General features: G+C 42.0%; 2 protein-coding genes across 3 annotated transcripts in view; one reads left to right on the top strand and one right to left on the bottom strand.

The window, feature by feature from the left end:
• RO60 (Ro60, Y RNA binding protein) overlaps window positions 1–18,885 on the bottom strand; it is a 28,356-nt gene extending 9,471 nt beyond the window's left edge. Inside the window, exons 1-6 of the mRNA XM_040262892.1 lie at window positions 18,719–18,885; window positions 7,478–8,076; window positions 5,494–5,714; window positions 4,726–4,872; window positions 4,330–4,467; window positions 339–455 (exon numbers count right to left, since the gene is read on the bottom strand). Coding sequence (XP_040118826.1) covers window positions 339–455; window positions 4,330–4,467; window positions 4,726–4,872; window positions 5,494–5,714; window positions 7,478–8,057 — 1,203 coding nt within the window. The 5' untranslated portion in view covers window positions 8,058–8,076; window positions 18,719–18,885. The remainder of the gene's footprint in view (window positions 1–338; window positions 456–4,329; window positions 4,468–4,725; window positions 4,873–5,493; window positions 5,715–7,477; window positions 8,077–18,718) is intronic.
• A 152-nt stretch (window positions 18,886–19,037) lies between these two features.
• UCHL5 (ubiquitin C-terminal hydrolase L5) overlaps window positions 19,038–21,638 on the top strand; it is a 47,706-nt gene continuing 45,105 nt past the window's right edge. The window contains exon 1 of one of the 2 annotated variants that reach the window (XM_040262894.1): window positions 19,038–19,326. In XM_040262894.1, the coding sequence (XP_040118828.1) occupies window positions 19,251–19,326 (76 nt within the window). In that variant the 5' untranslated portion in view covers window positions 19,038–19,250. The remainder of the gene's footprint in view (window positions 19,327–21,638) is intronic. The other variant, XM_040262893.1, reaches the window with a different exon arrangement.

Genomic DNA, 21,638 nt, shown 5'->3' with positions numbered 1-21,638 from the left:
TGATTTTTCTTTAGACTTGCTTTTTCAATATACCTACAATATAGTATATACCTAAGTATTAAAGTATATGTAAGTATGTTTTTGTTGTTGTTCAGTTGCTAAGTTGTATCTGACTCTTTGCAGTCCTATGGACTGTAGCCTGCCAGGCTCCTTTGTCCATGGAATTTCTGAGGAAAGAAGACTGGAATATATAAGCATACTGAAGTATATATACAATACTTAAAGCTCTGCTTAAAACAAGTGAAAATATAATTTTTGGTCGTATCCAACTTTATAGTTTTGTGCTGGGTAAATATTTTCAGTATGGCAAAACCCTAAATTGCCTTAGGAGTTCTCACCATGCACATCGCGGCAGCTACTGTGCTTGCATTGAGTATACTACCCAAAACTCTTTGGTTCATAGAACCACTGACATCAATTGCCAGTAAGAAACGCTTTCCAGTTGGCTCAACTGTCTAAAGAGAAAACAAAACAATCATTAAAAGCAATCACAGAAACTGTAAATAAATTTCTAACATATTTAATTTTCACTCAAAAGACTAAGATAAAAGGCTTGATTTTTGATTTACAGATTGACAAATATTTAGAAATGCTTAGCTTTAACTAGTGGTAACAGTAAAACAATGAAAATAAGATGGCCTATTTAGTAACTTACAGAAGTTACATTCTTCCTTTTTTTTTTAATTTCCAACTTTTCCTCATGAAGTAAACTGGGAATTTCTAGCAAGGAATTTTTTTTGTAGTAAAATATAAACAACATAATAACATTTACTTTCTAATCATTTTTAAGTGTATAATTCAGTAGCATCAAATATTCACAACCACCATTACTATTTCCAGAACTTTTTCATCATCCCAACAGAAACTCTGTACCCACTGACAACAACTCCTCATTCTTATCCACCTCTAGCCCTAGGAATGGAGAAGGAAATGGCAACCTGCTCCAGTACTCTTGCCTGGCAAATACCATGGACAGAGGAGCCTGGTGGGCTGCAGTCCATGGGGTCACTAGGAGTCGGACACGACTGAGCAACTTCACTTTCACTTTTCACTTTTCTGCATTGGAGAAGGAAATGGCAACCCACTCATGTTCTTCCCTGGAGAATCCCAGGGACGGGGGAGCCTGGTGGGCTGCCATCTATGGGGTCGCACAGAGTTGGACATGACTGAAGCGACTTAGCAGCAGCAGCGCTAGGAAACTTCTGTTTTACTTTCTACATCCATGAATTTGTGTATTCTGGAAACCTCATGAGTGGAATCATAGGATACCTATCCTTTCCTGTCTGGCTTGTTTTCACCTAGCATAATGTTTTCAAGGTTCATCCCTGCTTTAGCATCTTTCAAGTTCTACTACTTTGTAAGGCTGAATACTCCATTATATGCATATATCGTATTTCATTTGTCCATTCATCTCCTGACAACAACTCAGGTTGTTCCCACCTTTTGGCTGCTGTGAATAATGCTTCTATCAACATCTGGGTATAAGTACCTGTATGAGTTCCAGGTATTCAATTCTTTTGGGTATATACATAGGAGGTGGTATTTTTGGATGGCCAGAGCCATCCAATTAGGTGTGAAGTGGCATCTCATTGTGGTTTTGATTTGCATTTGCCTGATGACTAATGTTGAGCATCTTTGCATGTGCTTAACTGGCCATTTATTTACCTTCCTTGGAGAAATGTCTGTTCAAGTACTCCGCCCATGTCTTGAATTGGGTTGTTTGTATTTTTACTGTTAAGTTGTAGGACTTTTATATATATATGCTGCTACTGCTGCTGCCAAGTCGCTTCAGTCGTGTCCGACTCTGTGTGACCCCATAGACGGCAGCCCACTAGGCTCCTCTGTCCCTGGGATTCTCCAGGCCAAGAATACTGGAGTGGGTTGCCATTTCCTTCTCTAATGCATGAAAGTGAAAAGTGAAAGTCAAGTCACTCAGTTGTGCCCGACTCTTAGTGACCCCATGGAGTTCAGCCTATCAGGCTCCTCCATCCATGGGATTTTCCAGGCAAAAGTACTGGAGTGGGGTGCCATTGCCTTCTCCAATATATATACACGCATATATATGTATATAAATATATATACATATATATTCTGTATATATATATATATATTCTGGATGTTAAACCCCTGTAAAATAGATGATCTGCCATATTTTCTCCTTCTCTGCAGATATCTTTTCACTCTCTTGACAGTGTCCTTTGATGCACAGAAGATCTGAGTTTTGATGAAGTCAAAATTTATCTACTTTTTTTTTCTTCTGTTGTCTGTTCTTTTGATATCACATCTAAGAATCTACTGCCAAACAGTAGAGCTTTTATAATATGGGTCATGAGCTTTTAAAAGGGTCATGAGGTTTTATAATAGGTCTTCTTCTAACAGCTGTGTAGTTTTAAGTCTTATCTACAGGTCACTTTGAGTTAATTTTTGTATGTGGTATAAAGTAACAGTCTAGCTTCTCTCTTTCACATGTGGATATCCAGTCTCCCTAGCACCATTTGTTAAAGACTTTCCATTGAATTGTCTTGACACTGTAGTCAAAAGTCAACTGACCATACACATGCGAGTTTAATTCTTGGCGCCCTGCTCTATTCTGTTGGTGTACATGTCGTATTTATGCCAATACTACACTGTTTTGATTACTGTAGCTTTGTAGTAACTCTTGAAATCCTAAATTTGGAAGTGTGGGTCTTCCGACTTTGTTTTTTTCAACATTGGGATTCCCGATTTGGGGTCCTTTGAGAGTCCATATAAATTTTAGGATGGGGATTTCTGTTTCTGCTAAACATGCCACAGGAATCACAATGAATCTGTAGATTGCTTTGGGTACACCGGCATCTTAACGTTATGAAGTCTTCCAAACTAGGAACACAGGATGTCTTCTCATTTATTTATTTCTTCTTAAATGTCTTTCAGTAGTGTTTTGCAGTTTTCAGTAAGTCAGTCTTACACCCCATAGTTAAATTTACTCCAAAGTTTCTCATTATTTTTGATGCTGTTGTAAATGGAATGTTAATCTTGTTTTTGGACTTTTCATTGCTAGTGTATAGAAATACTACTGATTTGTTCCTGCTGAATTTATATCCTGGAACTCTGCTGAATCCATTGGCTAGATCTAATATTATTTTGTGGAATTTTAAAAAAAATTCTTTTTGGTCATGCCACGTGGCATGTGTGATCTTAGTTCTACAACCAGGGATAGAACCTGTGCCCCCTGTAGTGGAAGGGTGGAGTCTTAACTACTAGACTCCAGGGAAATCGTATTTTGTGAATTCTTTACAGTTTTCTCCACGTAAGATCAAATCATCTGAGAACATGATAGTTTTTCTCCCTTTCCAGCCTGGACTGAGATGTTCCTGGTGGTTCAGTGGTTAAGACTGCAAATCTACTGCAGGGGGCGTGGGTTCCCGTCCCTAGTTGAGGAACTAAGATCCTGCATGCTGCAGGAGTGGACACAAGTTTTTTCAATAAAAAATTTTTAAATGAAAATGAAAACAACCTGGATACATTTTAATATTTCTTTTCCTTTTGTAACTGCTAGAACTTCCAGTAAATGTAAATCAACGTGGGAAAAGTGGGCATCCTGGTCTTGTTTCTGATCTTAAGGGAAAAGATGTCAATCTTTTACCCCTGAGTATGATGATGGCTGTAGGTTTTTTACACATGACCTTTATCACACTAAGGAAGCTCACTTCTATTCCTGGTTTACTTAGAGTTTTTTTTTTTTTTTTAATCAGAAAGGGTACAGGATTTTCTCAAATGCTTTTTCTACATCAATTGAGATACATGTGTTATCTTTTAACAATGATGTTATATTACATTGATTTTTCTTATATTGTATGATCCTTGTATGTTGAGGGTGACTCTCACTTGTATAATCTCTTTAATATGCTGCTGAATTTGGTTGCTAATACTTTGTTGAAGAGCAAGACTTTTTTTAAAACCAAAAACTTTAACTTATGGCTCTGATACAGAATTTCCATTTGTAAAAAAAGATTATTCCCTATCAAGACAGAGGAGATCTACTACTGATTAACAGGGAAAACAGAACAGAAGATCAAGTCCCAGGACTCCACAGGAATGCAAATTTTTAGTAATTTAAAACATCAAAATTTAATGGTTTGATGTCTGGTTGTTGTCCAAAGGTAGAGACAAATACTTTATTCATAAGCTTATGACTATAATCATAATTATATATTCATTTTCATATGAACAAATGAATACCTACTCAAAAATGGTTAAACTACTACTATCATCTTTAAAATTCTAAATCCTAAGTGTTTCTAAATCCTAAGTGGGTTTTTTGTTTTCAAACAAAAATCAAACCATTACCTTAAACGTTTTATAAAAAGCAGCATCCAAAGCTTGCAGAATTTCTTCATCAGGGCGCCACTTCAGTTTTCCTCTGAGCCCATGACCTGTCTTGTAAGTTTCTAAAGCAATTAAAACATGAAATGGATGTATACGAGCCTAGAACATGACAGAGACAGAAAGCAAATGTCAAATTCAAGTGAAAAACAGTAATCATGTCTCTTAGATTTTTGTTATTGTAGCTAATAAATCTATTCCATAAAGAGAAAGATGAGGACATATTAAAGTTAGATTTCAGAGTCAATGCAATGTGGTATGATAAAAGTCTCAAAACACCTAAAAAATTCACTGACTCCATCTCCAAAATTTAAAAGCCAGTTTTTTCAATTAGTAGTAGTTAACAAAGGTAACACTTACCTTTTTTAACAGTTTTTCATTACACAGCTTTTCACATACTAAAGACACTTCTGAGTTTCCTGGTTCAAGCACTGAATTAGCTGTCATCTTTCCCAGATTCCTTAGTAATGCTGTGAGAGGCATTTCTTGTAACAAAGCCTTCCATACCTATTGCAGTAAAACAGGTAGAAATAAAAGGAATTAAGGGGAAATGAATACATGTAACACAGACATATCAATTAATAATAGTCTTTAAGGCTTTCTTTTGGGGGTTTGGACCACTTTCTAAATAAAAATTTGTGTGGGTTGGTCAAAGACTCATGGGACAAAGTAACCTGCTCTTTATTAGAGTAATAAAGTTAAGTACATTATATTTTGTGAAGGAACTGTATATAAGAATTTTATTTATGTAATTAGCGAGGTTAACTAACCAATACATTTTCTGGAGTGGAACTAATACTTAAAAATTGCCAACTACAGCTGGGCATTGTGCCCAGGTGTTTTAAATAAATGTTAATTTTAAGATATATTTTAAGTTTTTAGGGAATTCCCTGGTGGTCCAGGGATTAGCACTTGGTGCTTTCACTGCCGGGAGCCTGGGTTCAATTCCTGGTCCCCTGGTCAAAGAACTAAGATCCTACAAACCATGCAGTATGGCAAAAAAAAAAAAAAAAATTTTTTTTTAAGTATTAATATATTTTAAAAGCATTAGCAAAATTTATCCTTGTACCACCCAGCCTAAGCTCCTCATGTTTCCTCGTATGCTAGGACGTATTCTCACTTTCTTACCTCTTTAGACTTTAAGTGGTTTGTTAGGAGGTGCTCCCTAACCAGCCTGTGCTCTTCTATCAGATGAATGACTTCCAGCTCATCTTTTGTGCGCTTCACTTTCTCTACAGCCTCGAGATACTTTAATAATTTTTCAGCCTCCACAGAAAGCGCTTTTTCTTTATACATTTCATGGACCTCCTTCCAGCCCTTTGTAATATATTTGGTGACAATAGCAAGTCCTTCAACAAAATAAAGAATTAAAAAGGCATGTAGGATTAGCACGTAAAAACTGGACATGTTACTGAGAACACCTTATGTGAATGGCACATCTAGATACACAGGAGTTTAAACCAGGATGCTATTTCCCATAATATGACAAACACACTTAAGCAAATGGAGTCAACTAATTTTTGCCTCTCCCATGAGCCTCTGAAGGTAAAACTCTAACCTAATGTGTTTTGAAGTCTAATGACTCCAAAGTCATTTTATTACAGAGCTTTATTTTTGGAAGCAGTAGCATCAGAACCTTTAGTACACAGTCACTATCTCAGGTCCACAATCTCAATTCACAAAAGTAGAGACCTACCTCAGTTAATCTCATATTCACTTGCCCCTTTACCTGCTAAAGAAAGATGCATTTGTAAATTACAGAGATAAGTGGACAAGTAGGTAGGTAACTTGTAATTTTTAATAGCTGAGAAAGTATTACAGGCCTAAATAATGTGTCCATTTCTCCTATAATTCCTTTCAATAGTTGAAAAAGCTTTGCATTGGGGGAGTGAGGAAATCTGGGTTCTAGCCTACATGCATGTGTGGCCATCTGAGGCCTTAGTTTCCACTTCTGTAAAACAATGGGGGGACATAATTACAAATTTCAAGGTCTATGGGGGGAAGGTAGGTAAAATAAATGAAAGAGGTCATTGATATAATAGTGGTCATGACTGTGGTGAATTAAACAGAATATACCTGACAGATTTTTTTTTTTTTTTCCTGACAGATATTTTAGTAAAATATTTGGAAAAAAAAATTTGGCTTGGTACTGCTAGAGGAATGTATTTTCAATATAAGGTACAACATGGATTTTTATGTAACACTGGCAAATAATTGATTTTTTCCCCCTAAAATATAGTTCAGGCCAACTAAAATACACCTCTAAGGCAGACTGAGCCGATGTGTTATTTCTGAACTCTAAATAATTTGACTAAAAGTTAATACTAACATGCAGGAACTTCTAAAGTATTGTGACTCTGCTGTCTTACACATCTTAATGTGAAATCTGGAATTCCCTGACAGTCCAGTCATTGGAACTACGTGCTTTTACTGCAGGGGTTATGGATTCAATTCCTCATGGGGGATCCAAGATCCCACAAGCTACACGGTACCCAAGTAAATAAATAAATATAACAAGGATGTAATTTCTAATAAAAAATCAAAATATACATGTGTTTGTACATATAAATATTTATAGTAATTTACTGCTTAAATTTCATTTGAAAAAGTTCATTTGTAGTTTTAGAAAAAAGTGGTAAAACAGAAACTACTGAGGAGATTCCATGTATGAAGACATCACCACACAAGATGTGTAGGAAGAAGGAGAAGCAACCAACACCACCCTTTACTTGTGTCAGAAACTGTGTGTGTAAGTATTCCGATACACATTATCACTGACGGTCACACTAATTTCAAGGGCTATTCCCTTTCTACCTTTTTTTAATAGATGAAGGTACAGAAAACCGGACAGGTTCAGTTACTTGGTATATGGACACACAGTAATTAAGTAGAACTGAAATCTGAACTCATCTGAGGGGCTGTCATTTCAAGTTTCACCTCTGCTGTAAGAAAAAATGTCAACTTTGGACATGTTCATGAATTAGTCAATCAATATCTTGAGACTGAAAGACTATTTCTAGAAAATATTACACAACTGTCTTACGGCAAATAAAAATTTGCCATTTACTGGATATCTGTACCTCACCTGTCGCCATGAAGATCTCACACTTACCTTCACTGGAAGGTTTAAGATGTGACAATCTTAACAGATCTTTGTGAGACCAGCCGTTTCTTTGTTTGTATTTTGTAACTGCCAGGGCGAGGGCCATGCCACCCTTTTCATTATACCAGTCTGCTACAGCCTTCCGGAGGGCACGACCCCACATGCCACACTTCATGCTTTCCTTCAGATCTTTCTTAAACTGGATAAAAGTAAAGAGGTGTGTAGGGATGCGACAAACTTCAGGAACAGCTTTGAAGGCGGCTTGTTTAGTGCTTATGTCGGAACACTGGGAACAAATGGCAAGGGCAAAGAGTGTGGGTTCCTGCTTTGCGGTTCTGCCTTCTTGACTAAAGGACTTTATTTCCTGTATCACTTCACATCCTCTGCCATCTTCAATCAATCTGATTAAAGCTTCGGCATTCTCAAGGCCTAGCTTCTGTTCTTTGATATAGTAAGTCCCACCTTCAGAACCAAAACACAAGAACCGGTGTAGCCGATTCATATCAGTGACTTGCCACACATATCCGCCTTCGGAATTAGCTATCTGCTTCTCATTCAGTGGCTGCATTTGGTTTACAGATTCCTCCATTTTTCTGTCTTTAGGAAGCCTATTGAAAAGCAAAATGTTACTACAAGAAAAAGATAGAATTCTGTATCACTGAAACTACCATTTAACAGAAAAACTTGTAATCACCTTTAAAAATCCAGATACAATAACAGAATTATCTTGGAATTTTCTGAAAAATACAAATGCCCAAAGTAAAAGTGAAAGTCGCTCAGTTGTTTCCGACTCTTTGAGACCCCATGGGCTATACAGTCCATGGAATTCTCCAGGCCAGAATACTGAGTGGGTAGTCTATCCCCTTCTCCAGGGGATCTTCCCAACTGAGCAACTGAAGCGGGGTCTCCTGCATTGCAGGTGGATTCTTTACCAATTGAGCTATGAGGGAAGCCCCACTATCACCATTTTCCCCAGAAAAAAAAAATTATTACAGGTAGATAAATGATAAATTATAAAAAGGAAAACCATTTATTAATCTAGGCTTATTGAAATCTGCTATGAAATATTTTAATTTAAAAATATTGTATAAGTAAGTTATGGTATGACGATCAGAAGTGACAGTCAAGAAGTCACATTTTTGATGTAGTTTGCTGCTCCAGAGTCTAGCCGGGAGAGGAAAAGGGGCGGGGGCGGGGCAGTAATGGTCTCTGACACAGTGACTGCAGACAAGCTCTGCTTGTGTGTCTAACATCTGTTCCTCCCTCCCCTTTTCTAACTATTCCCTGGTAGCTCAGAGGTTGAAGTGTCTGCCTGCAATGTGGGAGATCTGGGTTCGATCCCTGGGTCAGGAAGATCCCCTGGAGAAGGAAATGGCAACCCACTCCAGTATTCTTGCCTTGAGAATCCCATGGACGGAGAAGCCTGGTGGGCTACAGTTCAGGGGGTCACAAAGAGTTGGACACGACTGAGCGACTTCACTTAACTATCCTCTTTGTGGTAGAACATCCTTCAGGGGACATTCCCCAGGCCCAAGGGATGAATCTTGATTGCTCTAAGCCAGTGGTTCTCACAGTCTATGGGCATCAGAATTACTTGAAGTGCTAGTTTAAACATAAAATGATGGGTCCCACTCGCCCCGTCCCCCTCAAGTTTCTTTCACAATTCAGAATGTCTGGCTGAGACCTGAGTTTTGGTACCAGTTACGAGTCTCCAGGTGATGCTCTCACTCCTCTTGCCACGTGACTGGTACAGGTATTGAGCAAGTATCACAGCTCCTGCCAGTGAGACACGATAAATCTGCTGCTAATACTTTGGAGGTCTCCTTCCCTCTTAAAAAGGGGCCTGGACTCTTAAAAAAGCATGTTCTCTAAAAGAAACAAAAGAGCTATATATAGAAAACTATAAAACACTGATGAAAGAAATCAAAGATAACACAAATAGATGGAGAAATATACCATTTTCACGAATCAGAAGAATCAGTACAGTGAAAATGAGTACACTACCCAAAGCAATCTATAGATTCAATGCAATCCTTATCAAGCTACCAATGGTATTTTTCAGAGAACTAGAACAAATAATTTCACTATTTGTATGGAAATACAAAAAACCCTCAAATAGCCAAAGCAATCTTGAGAAAGAAGAATGGAACTGGAAGAATCAACATGCCTGACTTCAGACTATACTACAAAGCCACAGTCATCAAGATAGTATGGTACTGGCACAAAGACAGAAATAGATCAATGGAACAGAATAGAAAGCCCAGAGATGAATCCACACAGCTATGGACACCTTATCTTCGACAAAGGAGGCAAGAATATACAATGGAGAAAAGACAATCTCTTTAACAAGTGGTGCTGGGAAAAACCAGTCAACCACCTGTAACATGTTCTAACACCAAACACAAAAATTAACTCAAAATGGATTAAAGATCTAAATGTAAGACCAGAAACTATAAAACTCCTAGAGAAAAACATAGACAAAACACTCTCTGACATAAATCACAGCAAGGTCCTCTATGACCCACCTCCCAGAGTAATGGAAATAAAAGCAAAAATAAACAAATGGGACCTAACTAAACTTAAAAGCTTTTGTACAACAAAGGAAACTAGTAAGCAAGGAAACTATAAGTCAGCCTTCAGAATGGGAGAAAATAATAGCAAATGAAGCAACTGACAAAAAATTAATCTCAAATATATAAGCAGCTCAATACCAGGAAAATAAACAACCCAATCAAAAAATGGGCCAAAGAACTAAACAGACATTACTTTGCCAACAAAGGTCCATCTAGTCAAGGCTATGGTTTTTCCAGTGGTCATGTATGGATGTGAGAGTTGGACTGTGAAGAAAGCTGAGCGCCAAAGAATTGATGCTTTTGAACTGTGGTGTTGGAGAAGACTCTTGAGAGTCCCTTGGACTGCAAGGAGATCCAACCAGTCCATTCTAAAGGAGATCAGCCCTGGGATTTCTTTGGAGGGAATGATCCTGAAGCTGAAACTCCAGTACTTTGGCCACCTCATGTGAAGAGTTGATTCGCAGTCAGGGGCTGCGAGAAACAGCTTGATTCCAGTGTGGTGAAGAGGGCACACAGCAAGGAAGAGCCTTCATGGGTAAATGCTCTTTTATAGAAGGAAAGTTATAAAGGCAAGGGAAAAGTGAAGGTGGGAGATACAGGAAAAATTTTTTTACCTTTTCAGATGAGAGGACAGGAGGCTGAGGTTGGAAGTTTAACTTGGAGAGTTGAAGGCAGTGGAGGAAGGGAGTTTAGTGAGGCAATGAGATCCCTGAAAGCTGCTCAGAGCATCCACATGGAGACTGGCCTTGACAGCAAAAGAGCTATCCCCTTCCCAAAGGATGAAGGTGATGGGTAAGGGCCCCTCTGAGGGAGAAAGAGAAACAAGGAAATGATGGCGTTCCCAGTGGGGAAGTAAGTCTGGTGAGTAAGACTGGGTCTCAGAGCGGGGAACACACAGTGCTTGGGAGAAGGTAGGTAGGGAGTAAGTGGGAGAAAGCCTCACGTTCTGAATGCGACTGCGGGGAACAGAGATTTGGATTCTGTGAAAATAGCAGAATCAGTATTTCAGTACAGCTCTGATACAAACTAATGAAATGTCAGGGCAGGCCTTGGCCTCAGGCAGTGTCGGAGAGGCGGTGGTCATATTCTATCAGCCACTGGGGACTGATTTACAGAGACTGAGACAACACAGGCTGAAACTCCTGGTGTGGTGGATGGTGCTTTTTCTACGTATTCTTAACCTCTTTTCCACATGGCATGTACCTCTTCTTTTCAATCCAAAAAGACTAACTGCCTTCTTAAAGACTGATAACATTAATCGCTAATTCCAGTAGAAATTATTTTTGATTTTTATACTGCATTTGACGTTACTGGCCTCTCCTTTAGATTTTTCAAAAACATACTCTCTCTGGTGTTACTTCAGCCAGGCCATTCTTGCTTACGAGTTATGTTTGCTGGGTGAGTGTGACATGGCATTCAATTATCAGGTTATACTATTACCCCAGCTTTCCCGCACCAAGGTCCCGGTGGTGAGTTCAAGGTCCCAATATAAACCTCAAAACCCCCTCCTCTCCAAGTTTTCCCTTGTATTATATTCTTTGTTACACATCCAGCTAACATAATGGTTTCCTTGAGAGTGGGGACCAGGTCTTACTTGTGTATCACTCCCCGAGAATATCATTTTTAAATAATTACAAATTAAGAATAACTAAGCAGGGCTTCCCTGGTACTTCAGCCGGTAAAGAATTGCCTGCAATGCAGGACAACCCAATTTGATTCCTGGGTTGGGAAAGTCCCCTAGCGGAGGGCATGGTAAACCACTCTTATTCTTGCCTGGAGGATCCCTATGGATCTCCCCTGGTGGGCTACAGTCCATGGGGTCACAAAGAGTTGGACATGACTGAGCAACTAAGCACAGGACAGCACCAGTAACATTAAAGTTGATTTTTCTGAACCATTTATCTAAGTATTATGCATGACTTGCTTTTCTTTCCTGTAACATTTACTTTAAAAGTATGTCTCAATGCATGCAATTAAAAACATAATTCTTTAACATAAATTCTGTAATCAGATTAATAAACGTACTATATGCAGGTAACAGAAATAGTTAAGAAAAATAAAACATGAAAAAGTTACAAAGTAATGAGTTCTGAGTAAAAAAGTCATCTGAGGATAGTATTTCTCTGTAAATTCTTCTAATATGTTTAATATTAGGTATTCAAGTATCTTTTGTACAGCAAGCAACAAAATGAACTTTAATTCTAGGGAAGATGCCTGAAAAGGAAATGTAATTTTTATAATTCCTATTATAAGAAATGAAATTACTTATTCATAGCTGTACCAATGGAATCTTCCCTTGAGTCTTATATTAATGACAACTCTGACCACATATCTTTTCAATATTTCTGCAAGAGAAACTGTTCACCTTTTTCATCTGCTTCTGTGAAAGTACTTTCCAAGATGCAACATAAAACAGTGGACATAAAACATCATTAACAGCTATGGCACCTGTCCACTTGCTTGTGTACATATACCAGAGTCAGAATTTTTAGTTTAAAATAAAAAACAGAGTGGCAGCATATTCCAAGCTACTCTGTCACTGAACCTGCAATAGAAATTAACTTTAAAATTGGCTAGGTGGAGACCAGTCCTGGGTGTTCATTGGAAGGACTGATGCTGAGGCTGAAACTCCAATACTTTGGCCACCTCATGCAAAGAGTTGACTCATTGGAAAAGACCCTGACGCTGGGAGGGATTGGGGGCAGGAGGAGAAGTGGATGACAGAGGATGAGATGGCTGGATGTCATCACCGACTCGATGGACACGAGTTTGGGTGAACTCTGGGAGTTGGTGATGGACAGGGAGGCCTGGTGTGCTTCAATTCATGGGGTCGCAGAGTCGGACACAACTGGGCGACTGGACTGAACTGAATTGAGGTGATAAAACATAGTGGTATAATAAGAATATTTGGTTTTTGTGGGAGGTACAGACTACAGAGGTGGCTGGTGCTCAGAGGGTAAAGCATCTGCCTCCAATGCAGGAGACCAGGGTTCGATCCCTGGGTTGGGAAGATCCCCTGGAGAAGGAAATGGTAATCCACTCCAGTATTCTTGCCTAGAGAATCCCATGGATGGAGAAGCCTGGTAGGCTACAGTCCACGGGGTCGCAAAGAGTTGGATACGAATAAGCGACTTCACTTTCACAGACTACTGGAGGGAGGGGCTTCCGAGGTGGTGTTGGTGATAAAGAACAAGCCTACCACCAATGCAGAAGATATGAGACATGGGTTCAATCCCTGGAGAATCCCATGGACAGAGGAGCCTGGAGGGCTACAGTCCATAGAGTAGAAAAGAGTCAGACAAGACTGAAGCAACTCAGCACACACGCAGACTTCTCGGTATAACATAGGCTACAATGATGTGTTGTACAACACAGGGAATATAGCCAATATTTTGTAACAACTATAAATGGACTGTAACCTTTAAAAGTATTAGACTATCTGGTTTTTGTCCATGAGTTTCAAAAGGCTTCAAAAACCACTTGGGGTTTATATTAAAAAAACCCTCAAAAATATACATGCATCCAATGTTCACAGCAGCGTTATTTACAATTGCCAAGGTATGGAAGCAACCTAAGTGTCCATCAACAGATGAATGAATAAATAACATGTGGTATATGTATATACAATGGAATACAACTCAGTCATAAACCATAAAAAGGAATGAAATTTTGCCATTTTCAGCTACATGGGTGGACTTGGAGGGCATTATGCTACATGAAGTAAGACAAAGACAAATATTGTATGTTATCATTTATGTGGACTCTAAAAAGTGCAACAAACTAGTGAATGAAGAAACAGTAAACAGGTTCACAGATACGGAGAATAAACTAGTGGTTACCGGTGGGGGGGTCGGGGGGAGAAGGGGAGAGGCACAATACAGGTGTAGAGGATTTATAAAGAGAGTTATTGTGAGATTATATGAAATCATGTGTGTGAAACTTAAAAATTGTAAAGCGGCATAGAATTTAAAGAATCTTTTATTCAAAACACTGTTAACAAAAAAAAAAACCTTGCAATATCCTGATTGATGGGTGTCTTTGTTATGCTAATGAGAGGGCTCATTCTGGGCCTTTGGATTGCTTCCAGATGGGATCACCATAAAGGCCAATCGTCTGATTAGAAGGCTGGAACTCTGGACCAGATAGATCATCCTCCCAGGAGGGGAGGATGGGAGCACACTGGGCTCAACCATGTGGTCAATGAATTCATCAATCCTGCTTAATCATAAGACTCCATACACAAACTGCAGACCCCCAACTTCAGCACAGACTCCAAGTCAGTACTGGTGTGGTGCCGTGCCAGGACTGCACAAACAGCCTTCTGACCGGCCTGGGCGTGTCCTCCATTGGGCTGTCCCTGAACTGCGTCCTTTTAAATAAAACAGTAATCATAAGGCTGGTGCTTTTAGGGAGTTGAGTCATCCAGGTGAACTACTGACCCTGAGAGGGTTGCAGGACGCCCACCTGAGCAGGCAGAAGTGTGGGGAGACTGGGGCCCTCCCAGAAGCTGCTGTCTGAAGGAAGGGCAATCTGTTGCGGGTCCTGCCCTTTAACTTGGGAGATCTGATGGAACTGCACTCTGGAATGGAATTGAAATGAATTCTGACGTGAAATGAATGTAAGACACTGAGGTGACATCAGAGAACTGATCTCAAAACACAGACACCAAAGGCGTAAGGGACAAAAGGGAAAAAAACAAGGCTTTCGTCAAAATTTAAAACTGTGTTTCAAAAGATACCACAAAGAAAGCAAAGAGACATCCCAGAGAAAGGGAGAAAATACTTGCAAATCATACATATGATAACGAATTTGTGTCTATAATATAGAGAGCACACATAACTACATAATAAAATGGCAAATGCCCCAATTAAAAAACAGGCTAAGAGTCCATATAGGCCTTTCTTCAAAGAAGATATACAAATGGCCAACACACACAAAAAATGCTAAATATCACTGGTCATCAGCAAATAAAAACTGCAATGAGGTATCATTTCAGATGTACTAGAATGGCTATAATCAAAAGGACAATAATAAGCAGCACTGTGAGGATCCGGAGAAATTAGAACCTTCATACCCCGCTGGTGGAATGTAGAATGTTGGATCATATGATATCTCTATATTTAACCTTTTGTGGAATTGCTAGATTCCTCTCTAAAGTGTAAGGGGTTTCTTTTTAGGGATGATGAAAATGTTCTGAATTAGATAGTGGTAACCATTATACAACTGTGTGTGTGTGCGACAACTCTGAATATACTAAAACTCCTTGAATGGGATGTGTGAAGTCTATCTTAAAAATGTTATTTAAAAAAAAAAACTGACTAGGCAAAATTTGGGAAGTTATTTTAAAAGATAAACATTCAAATGATATTTAACCTTACTTTTTTTATATTTGTCTTTAGAAAGCAATTTGAGATACACATAGACATATATATGTGTGTGTGTGTTGTTGTTTAATCGCTAAGTCATGACTGACTCTTTTGTGATCCCATGGACTGTAGCATGCTAGGCTCCTCTGTCCATGCGATTTCCCAGGCAAGAATACTGGAATGGATTGCCATTTCCTTCTCCAGGGGATCTTCCTCACCCAGGGATTGAGCCCATGTCTCCTGCATTGGCAGGTGGGTTCTTTACCACTGAACCACTCTGGGAAGCCCATATGTTATGTGTGTGTGTGTATATATATATATGTAAAAATATATGTGTGTGTGTGTGTGTGTATGATGAGATGGTTGGATGGCATCATTGACTTGATGGACATGAGTTTGAGCAAGCTCTGGGAGTTGGTGATGGACAGGGAAGCCTGGAGAGCTGCAGTCCATGGGGCTGCAAACAAGTTGGACACGACTGAGCGACTGAACAGATATATATAAACACATACGTGTATGTTATATATATATATATAATACACATACATATATAGGACCTTAATTTCTTCCTTCCCCAACTGCTTTCATCCCCCTTCTCAAAGCTTAAGCTCCAGTGTCAGTGGTTTAGAAAGCAGTTGGGGAGTGAGTTAGGTCAGAGCCTGGTCATCAGTTAATCCAGTCCTGAACATCCAAGTGTTGTAAATCCAGATTAACAAAGATAGTTAATTCTTCTTTCAGTCGGACTGACATACCCAGTATTCTTAAAGCATACCCTTCCAAAGAAATTTAATACAGCTAAAGTTTTATTAAACTTCTATAAATTAAAATTTGGTGAAGCAATCAAACAAATCACAATGTTACTAAAAGCACAGCCACACTTTGAAATTGGTTGTGGCTCTCTTTTTCCTAATTTTAAATGCAAATCAGTGAATGCTAGTAATACACAGTATGTAATAGCATTTATTTCTGCTTCTCATTCACTGGAACTAGAACACCTACTGATGCTGAAGCTCCAACATTTTGGCTACCTGATTCGAAGAGCTGACTCACTGCAAAAGACCCTGATGCTGGGAAAGATCGAAGGCAGGAGAAAGGGACGACAGAGGATGAGATGGTTGACATCACTGACTCAATGGACATGAGCAAACTCCAAGAGACGGTGAAGGACAGGGAAGCCTGGTGTGCTGCAGTCCATGGGGTTGCAAAGAGTGAGACAAGAACAACTATAGCACCTTTTAACAATGCTAATACATGATTTCTAAGCATTCCTACGTTTTTCTTGAAAGTACACATCTAAGTGTCTTTCCAAAGTCTCTTGATCATTTGTTACGTGAAAAGGCTCCCTTTCATCCCAAGAGGTCAAACAAGTTTGTAGCTTCCTCCTTTTTAAATGAAGTCAAAACTTCCTTACACCTATGAGAGAGAGCAAGATAATTTGAAAAAAGAAGGAATACTGCAAAACTGGGGCCACACGTTCAGATAACTATCACTCAGACTGGTAATGGACATGAGTGGATCAAGTCAAGTGTGAAGTAATAAAAAGCAGTGAAGAACAGTAGAAGTAACAGCATGATATCCTGAAGGCATGCCCTTTCAGCCAACTGGTCAACATGTAGCAAGGGCCTTGTAATTCCAGATCCTCTTATTTTGCCCAAAGACCCAGGAATCTGGATTTTTATGTGAACTCTTAAATGTTAACAATATAAGGAAATTTGACCCCCATTCCTTTTCTGATTACTTATAGGTTCTGTCAAGGGCTAATTTTCAGTTTGGTCTCTCTACAACAGGCACCACGTTGACTGGAGTATCAAATGTTAGTTCTGCTGTATTTACTTAGCCTTGAAGTTCTAAGTTCTATTGCAAGTTCACAGCAATACTGCAGATTAAAAAGTACCACAAATTACTGCAAACAGCTCTAGGGTCTGATGACACTCATTCTAGATGTGGTTCATAAGGAAATAAGCCTAGACTCCTTGCCTCACAAACTTTCCCATTTAAGTATACTTAGCAGAACTCCCGGAGAAGACAATGGCACCCCACTCCAGTACTCTTGCCTGGAAAATCCCATGGACAGAGGAGCCTGGTAGGCTGCAGTCCATGGGGTCGCGAAGAGTCGGACACGACTGAGCGACTTCACTTTCACTTTTCACTTTCATGCATTGGAGAAGGACACGGCAACCCACTTCAGTATTCTTGCCTGGAGAATCCCAGGGACGGGGAAGCCTAGTGGGCTGCCGTCTACGGGGTCGCACAGAGTCGGACACGACTGAAGTGACTTAGCAGCAGTAGCAGCAGAACTCCACCCCCTCCACCCCCTACCCCCACCAGCTTTAGGACAGTCTCTCAGGTATAAACTCCCAAGAAAGTTTCCCAAAAAAACTTTTAAATCTAACACCTGACACAAACTCGGGCTTCTACTCCATAATACAACCATGTCTTAATATTAAAGCTGTCCAGTTGTTTCTCAATAAAATTTATCACGTTTACTTTGTGGCTTCACATAGCCCTGTAGGACAAGGTTCCCTTATTCTAGGTCCACCAAACTGAGAAGCAAAGAATCAGAGTTCTACCAAGTAAAGCTTTTTTTCCCCCTGAAAGTCAAGGGCCCCTCCTGGAACTCAGAGATTCAGGGAGTGATGCATAAGTAATACCACCCTTAAAGACTTTATCTTAACATCAGTATTCTGCAAGGGCTTGGGGAAGGGGGGCTGTTTCGTGGTTTAGTGAAGACAGCCATTTTTGGTTCAACGCATCCTTTAGTCTTAGGACCATTATACATGTTTTCAGATTTAACACACTACATTTTTCAACCTCCTGTGCCTTGGAGGCATCGCACAGCACTTGTCTATCACCTCCGATGGACGACAGGAAGGATTCTTCTCTCCCTCGTCATTCCCTCCAGCACAAACTCGTCCTGGGTCTTCTCACAAAGATCCTTCTCCTCAAAGGCTGCAGGCCGGGCAACGCCTCTCGGCGCAGCAGCGGCGGGAGGAGGAAGGAGGAGGAGGAAGAAAGCGGGTCCTCGGGACGTCGGTCGGCGGGAAGCTCCGCAAGCAGCAGCGGGAGGGGTCCGGTCTTCCGGAAGGGTCCGGCCCAGCGGGGAGGCTCACGGAGCGGCCGGTTCCGCTCCCCCCACACCCGAGACGGGCAGAGCCCCGAGGCGGGGCGGGAGGAGGTCTGCTTCGGCCGCGGAGATGCGGGGCGAGAGCCACGAAGGACCGGCCGGACCCTGCGCGTCCGCCCCCCCGCCCCCCGCGCCGCTCAGACCGCACAAAAGGCCGCGGCCACTCGGCCGCCCGCGGTTCCCTCACCTGTGCCCGGCGGCCAAGCCTCCGAAGCCGCCGCGCCACTGGGAGAAGCGCTACGCGGCAACGCGCCGCCGCCGTAAGACAACGATGCACGGCGGCCTGACGGGCGACGACTGCTCGGGGGAAGCCGCCTGGGCCTCCGGGCTCGGCTCCCGGGCGCGAGCCCCGCCCCCCGGCCGCGCCCCGCCCCTGCCCCAGACCGGCGAGGGGCCCGGATGTTCCCTCCTCAGGGGCTCCAGGCCCCGCCTTTTCTCGGATTTTGCCCAGACCGTCCGCCCCCCACCCCTTCCGAATCGGCTCCGGGTCCTCCGCGGCCCAGGGAGAGTCTCGCCCGCTCCCGGGCGGCTAGAGCGTCCGCCCGCGCTCTGTCGCGTTCCAGGTGACGGCGCCGCGGAGGCTGTCGGGAAGTAGGCGGGGTGACGTGAGGTGGACGAGCCCGCGGCGGGTTTGCCGAGCTCTGTGGCCGGCGCTGGCAGGAGCGAGGGCCGGGGCGCCCGGAGCCGGAGGTGGAGCGGGGCGGCGCGCGGCCGGGGCCATGACGGGCAATGCCGGGGAGTGGTGCCTCATGGAGAGCGACCCCGGGGTCTTCACCGAACTCATTAAAGGATTTGGTGAGAGCCAGGGGGGCAGTCCTGGGCCGGTGGCGGGTTACGGGAGGAGGCCGGAGCTGGGCACGAGCGCTTCTCTGCGGCTCCGGCCGCTTGGCGTCTGAAAGGAGGCGACTCCCGAACCCTGGAGTCGGGGAGAGGCGAGGAAAAGGCAGGGCTTCAGCCCCGGCAAGTCGCGTTTCCGTGGCGATCTGAGAGCCACATCTCGGGGACAAGAACGTGTACCCGGGATTCGACCCTCCAGGACTGGGTTCGCTGGCCCGAGCCCTCCGCCCCGGCCGCCACTTTTACGCCTTGGAAGCCTCCTCTTTCCACCCCTGGGCGCCCCCATCCTGGGCAGGTGTGTCCAGATGCGCGTCTCGGGGCATCGGTCCTGCAGAAAAAAAGTCAGGTGTGCCTTGTCGAGGGTGGGGGTCCAGGGCCTCAAGCTGCCCGGGAACCTGACATCCGAGTCATTCGAAGCAGAACCCGTCGAGTGTGTGTGATCGGCCCTGCGGCCGTCCGCGCGGGCTGGCTACACGGGACGCGCGGGCCACCTCGCTCGTTCAGCTCGTTGTCGCTTCCGGGAAAGTGTGCATTCTCCAGCGAGTGTTCTAGAGGCCACATGCTAGCCTCCTAATTGCTTTCTGACTCTATTCCTTGTCTCTGGTCCCAAGTAACCAACGTATTCGACTTGGTGGCCTTCTCTGCCCTTCTTGTTGCCTGTTCTCTACTTTGGCAGTAAGTTTATTTTTATCTGTTCCATTTTTTTAAAGTATTATTCATTTTAGCTACTATGTTATTAAGACTTGTATGAAGGTAGAAATTCAACATTAATATGTATACTGTTTGTCCTGCGTCCACGCTCAGTCGCTTCAGTTGTGTTTGACTCTTCGTGACCACATGGACTGTAGCCTGCCAGGCTCCTCTGTCCATGGAATTCTCCAGGCTGGGATACTGGAGTGGGTTGCCATGCCCTCCTCCAGGGGATCTTCCCGATCCAGGACTTGAACCCGTATCTCTTGCGTCTCCTGCATTGCAGGCAGATTCTTTTTCCACTGAGCCACCGGGAAGCCCACTGTTTGTTATACATAGCTATTTGAAATACCATTTATCACGCATATATTGTTTATCTACTGTATATCTCAGACATATTGGTAGCGTTTCGGTATTTTTAGTGTGAATAAAGCAGGGCTGCTGTTCTGAAGAACTGACTGACAATATATAATATGGCATATTAACTGCTGCCTTAGAGTATTTACACACAAGTCCTGGAAGAACACAGGCAGAAGGAAAGGCATAAACAGTAGTGATATTAAAGTATATGACTTAGGGAACAGCTGCTCAGTCCTGTCCATTAGCTCAGTTCTTTACCACTAGTGCCACCTGAGAAGCCCAGGGAAGGGGCTGGGGAAGTGACTAAAACAGTGTAACAGATTAGAGGAGTATTTGAATCCCAAACTGAAATGATAAACTGAGGCCCAATTGTGTGCCATGCTGTGTTGTGTGGATTGGCCTGTAATCCCCAGGGACTTAACTGTCAGCTATTTCAATGCTGAAATGATATTTTTATAATTGAAAAACATTTACTACATGTAGGGTGCAGTACACTAGAATGGAATGAAGTGAGAGACTAGAAAACTCTTAGAATCTGAAAAGATTAGCTCTATATGAAGTAGTGATTTGGAGAGGAGGTAGTCAATGATTTTGGCTTTATTTAAGTCCACAGGACAATTAACTGGTGGGATAAAGGGGGAAAGGTGATAATGACTTTAGTCTCTAGCTTCAGTTCAGTTCGGTCTCTCAGTTGTGCCCAACTCTTTGCGACCCTGTGAATTGCAGTACACCAGGCCTCCCTGTCCATCACCAACTCCCAGAGTCCACCCAAACCCATGTCCATTCAGTCGGTGATGCCATCCAACCATCTTATCCTATATCGTCCCCTTCTCCGCCTGCCCTCAATCTAGCTTAGGAGACTGGTGAAGTAAAAGAGAAGAGTAGGCTTGGTGGACAAGGAGATAGGTTCAACTTTGGATATACACTGAATTTGAAATGTGCACAGTTTAACCATGAACTTTTACCTTCAAAACCTTAACTATTATGACATATTAAAGTTAACCTTAAAAAATGTTGTATCAGGCAAATTTGCTTATTTTAAATTTAGTTCATTCTACTAACAGATGTTGCTTCACTTTCATATGTGCAGAAAGCTTGGAATTGAAAGTGATTTAAGTAAAGTCATGTATAAGAGACTGATACGGAACCGCACCTGCTGTACCCGCACGTGTGAAAAGTGAAGCGATATGATTGGCTCAATTAGCAGGAGACCTTTTCCA

The sequence above is a fragment of the Oryx dammah genome, unplaced genomic scaffold, assembly GCF_014754425.2.
Source record: "Oryx dammah isolate SB20612 unplaced genomic scaffold, SCBI_Odam_1.1 HiC_scaffold_21, whole genome shotgun sequence".
Taxonomy (NCBI): domain Eukaryota; kingdom Metazoa; phylum Chordata; class Mammalia; order Artiodactyla; family Bovidae; genus Oryx; species Oryx dammah.
Note: the sequence above shows the minus strand (reverse complement) of the source record. Positions and strands in the feature narration are given on the sequence as shown.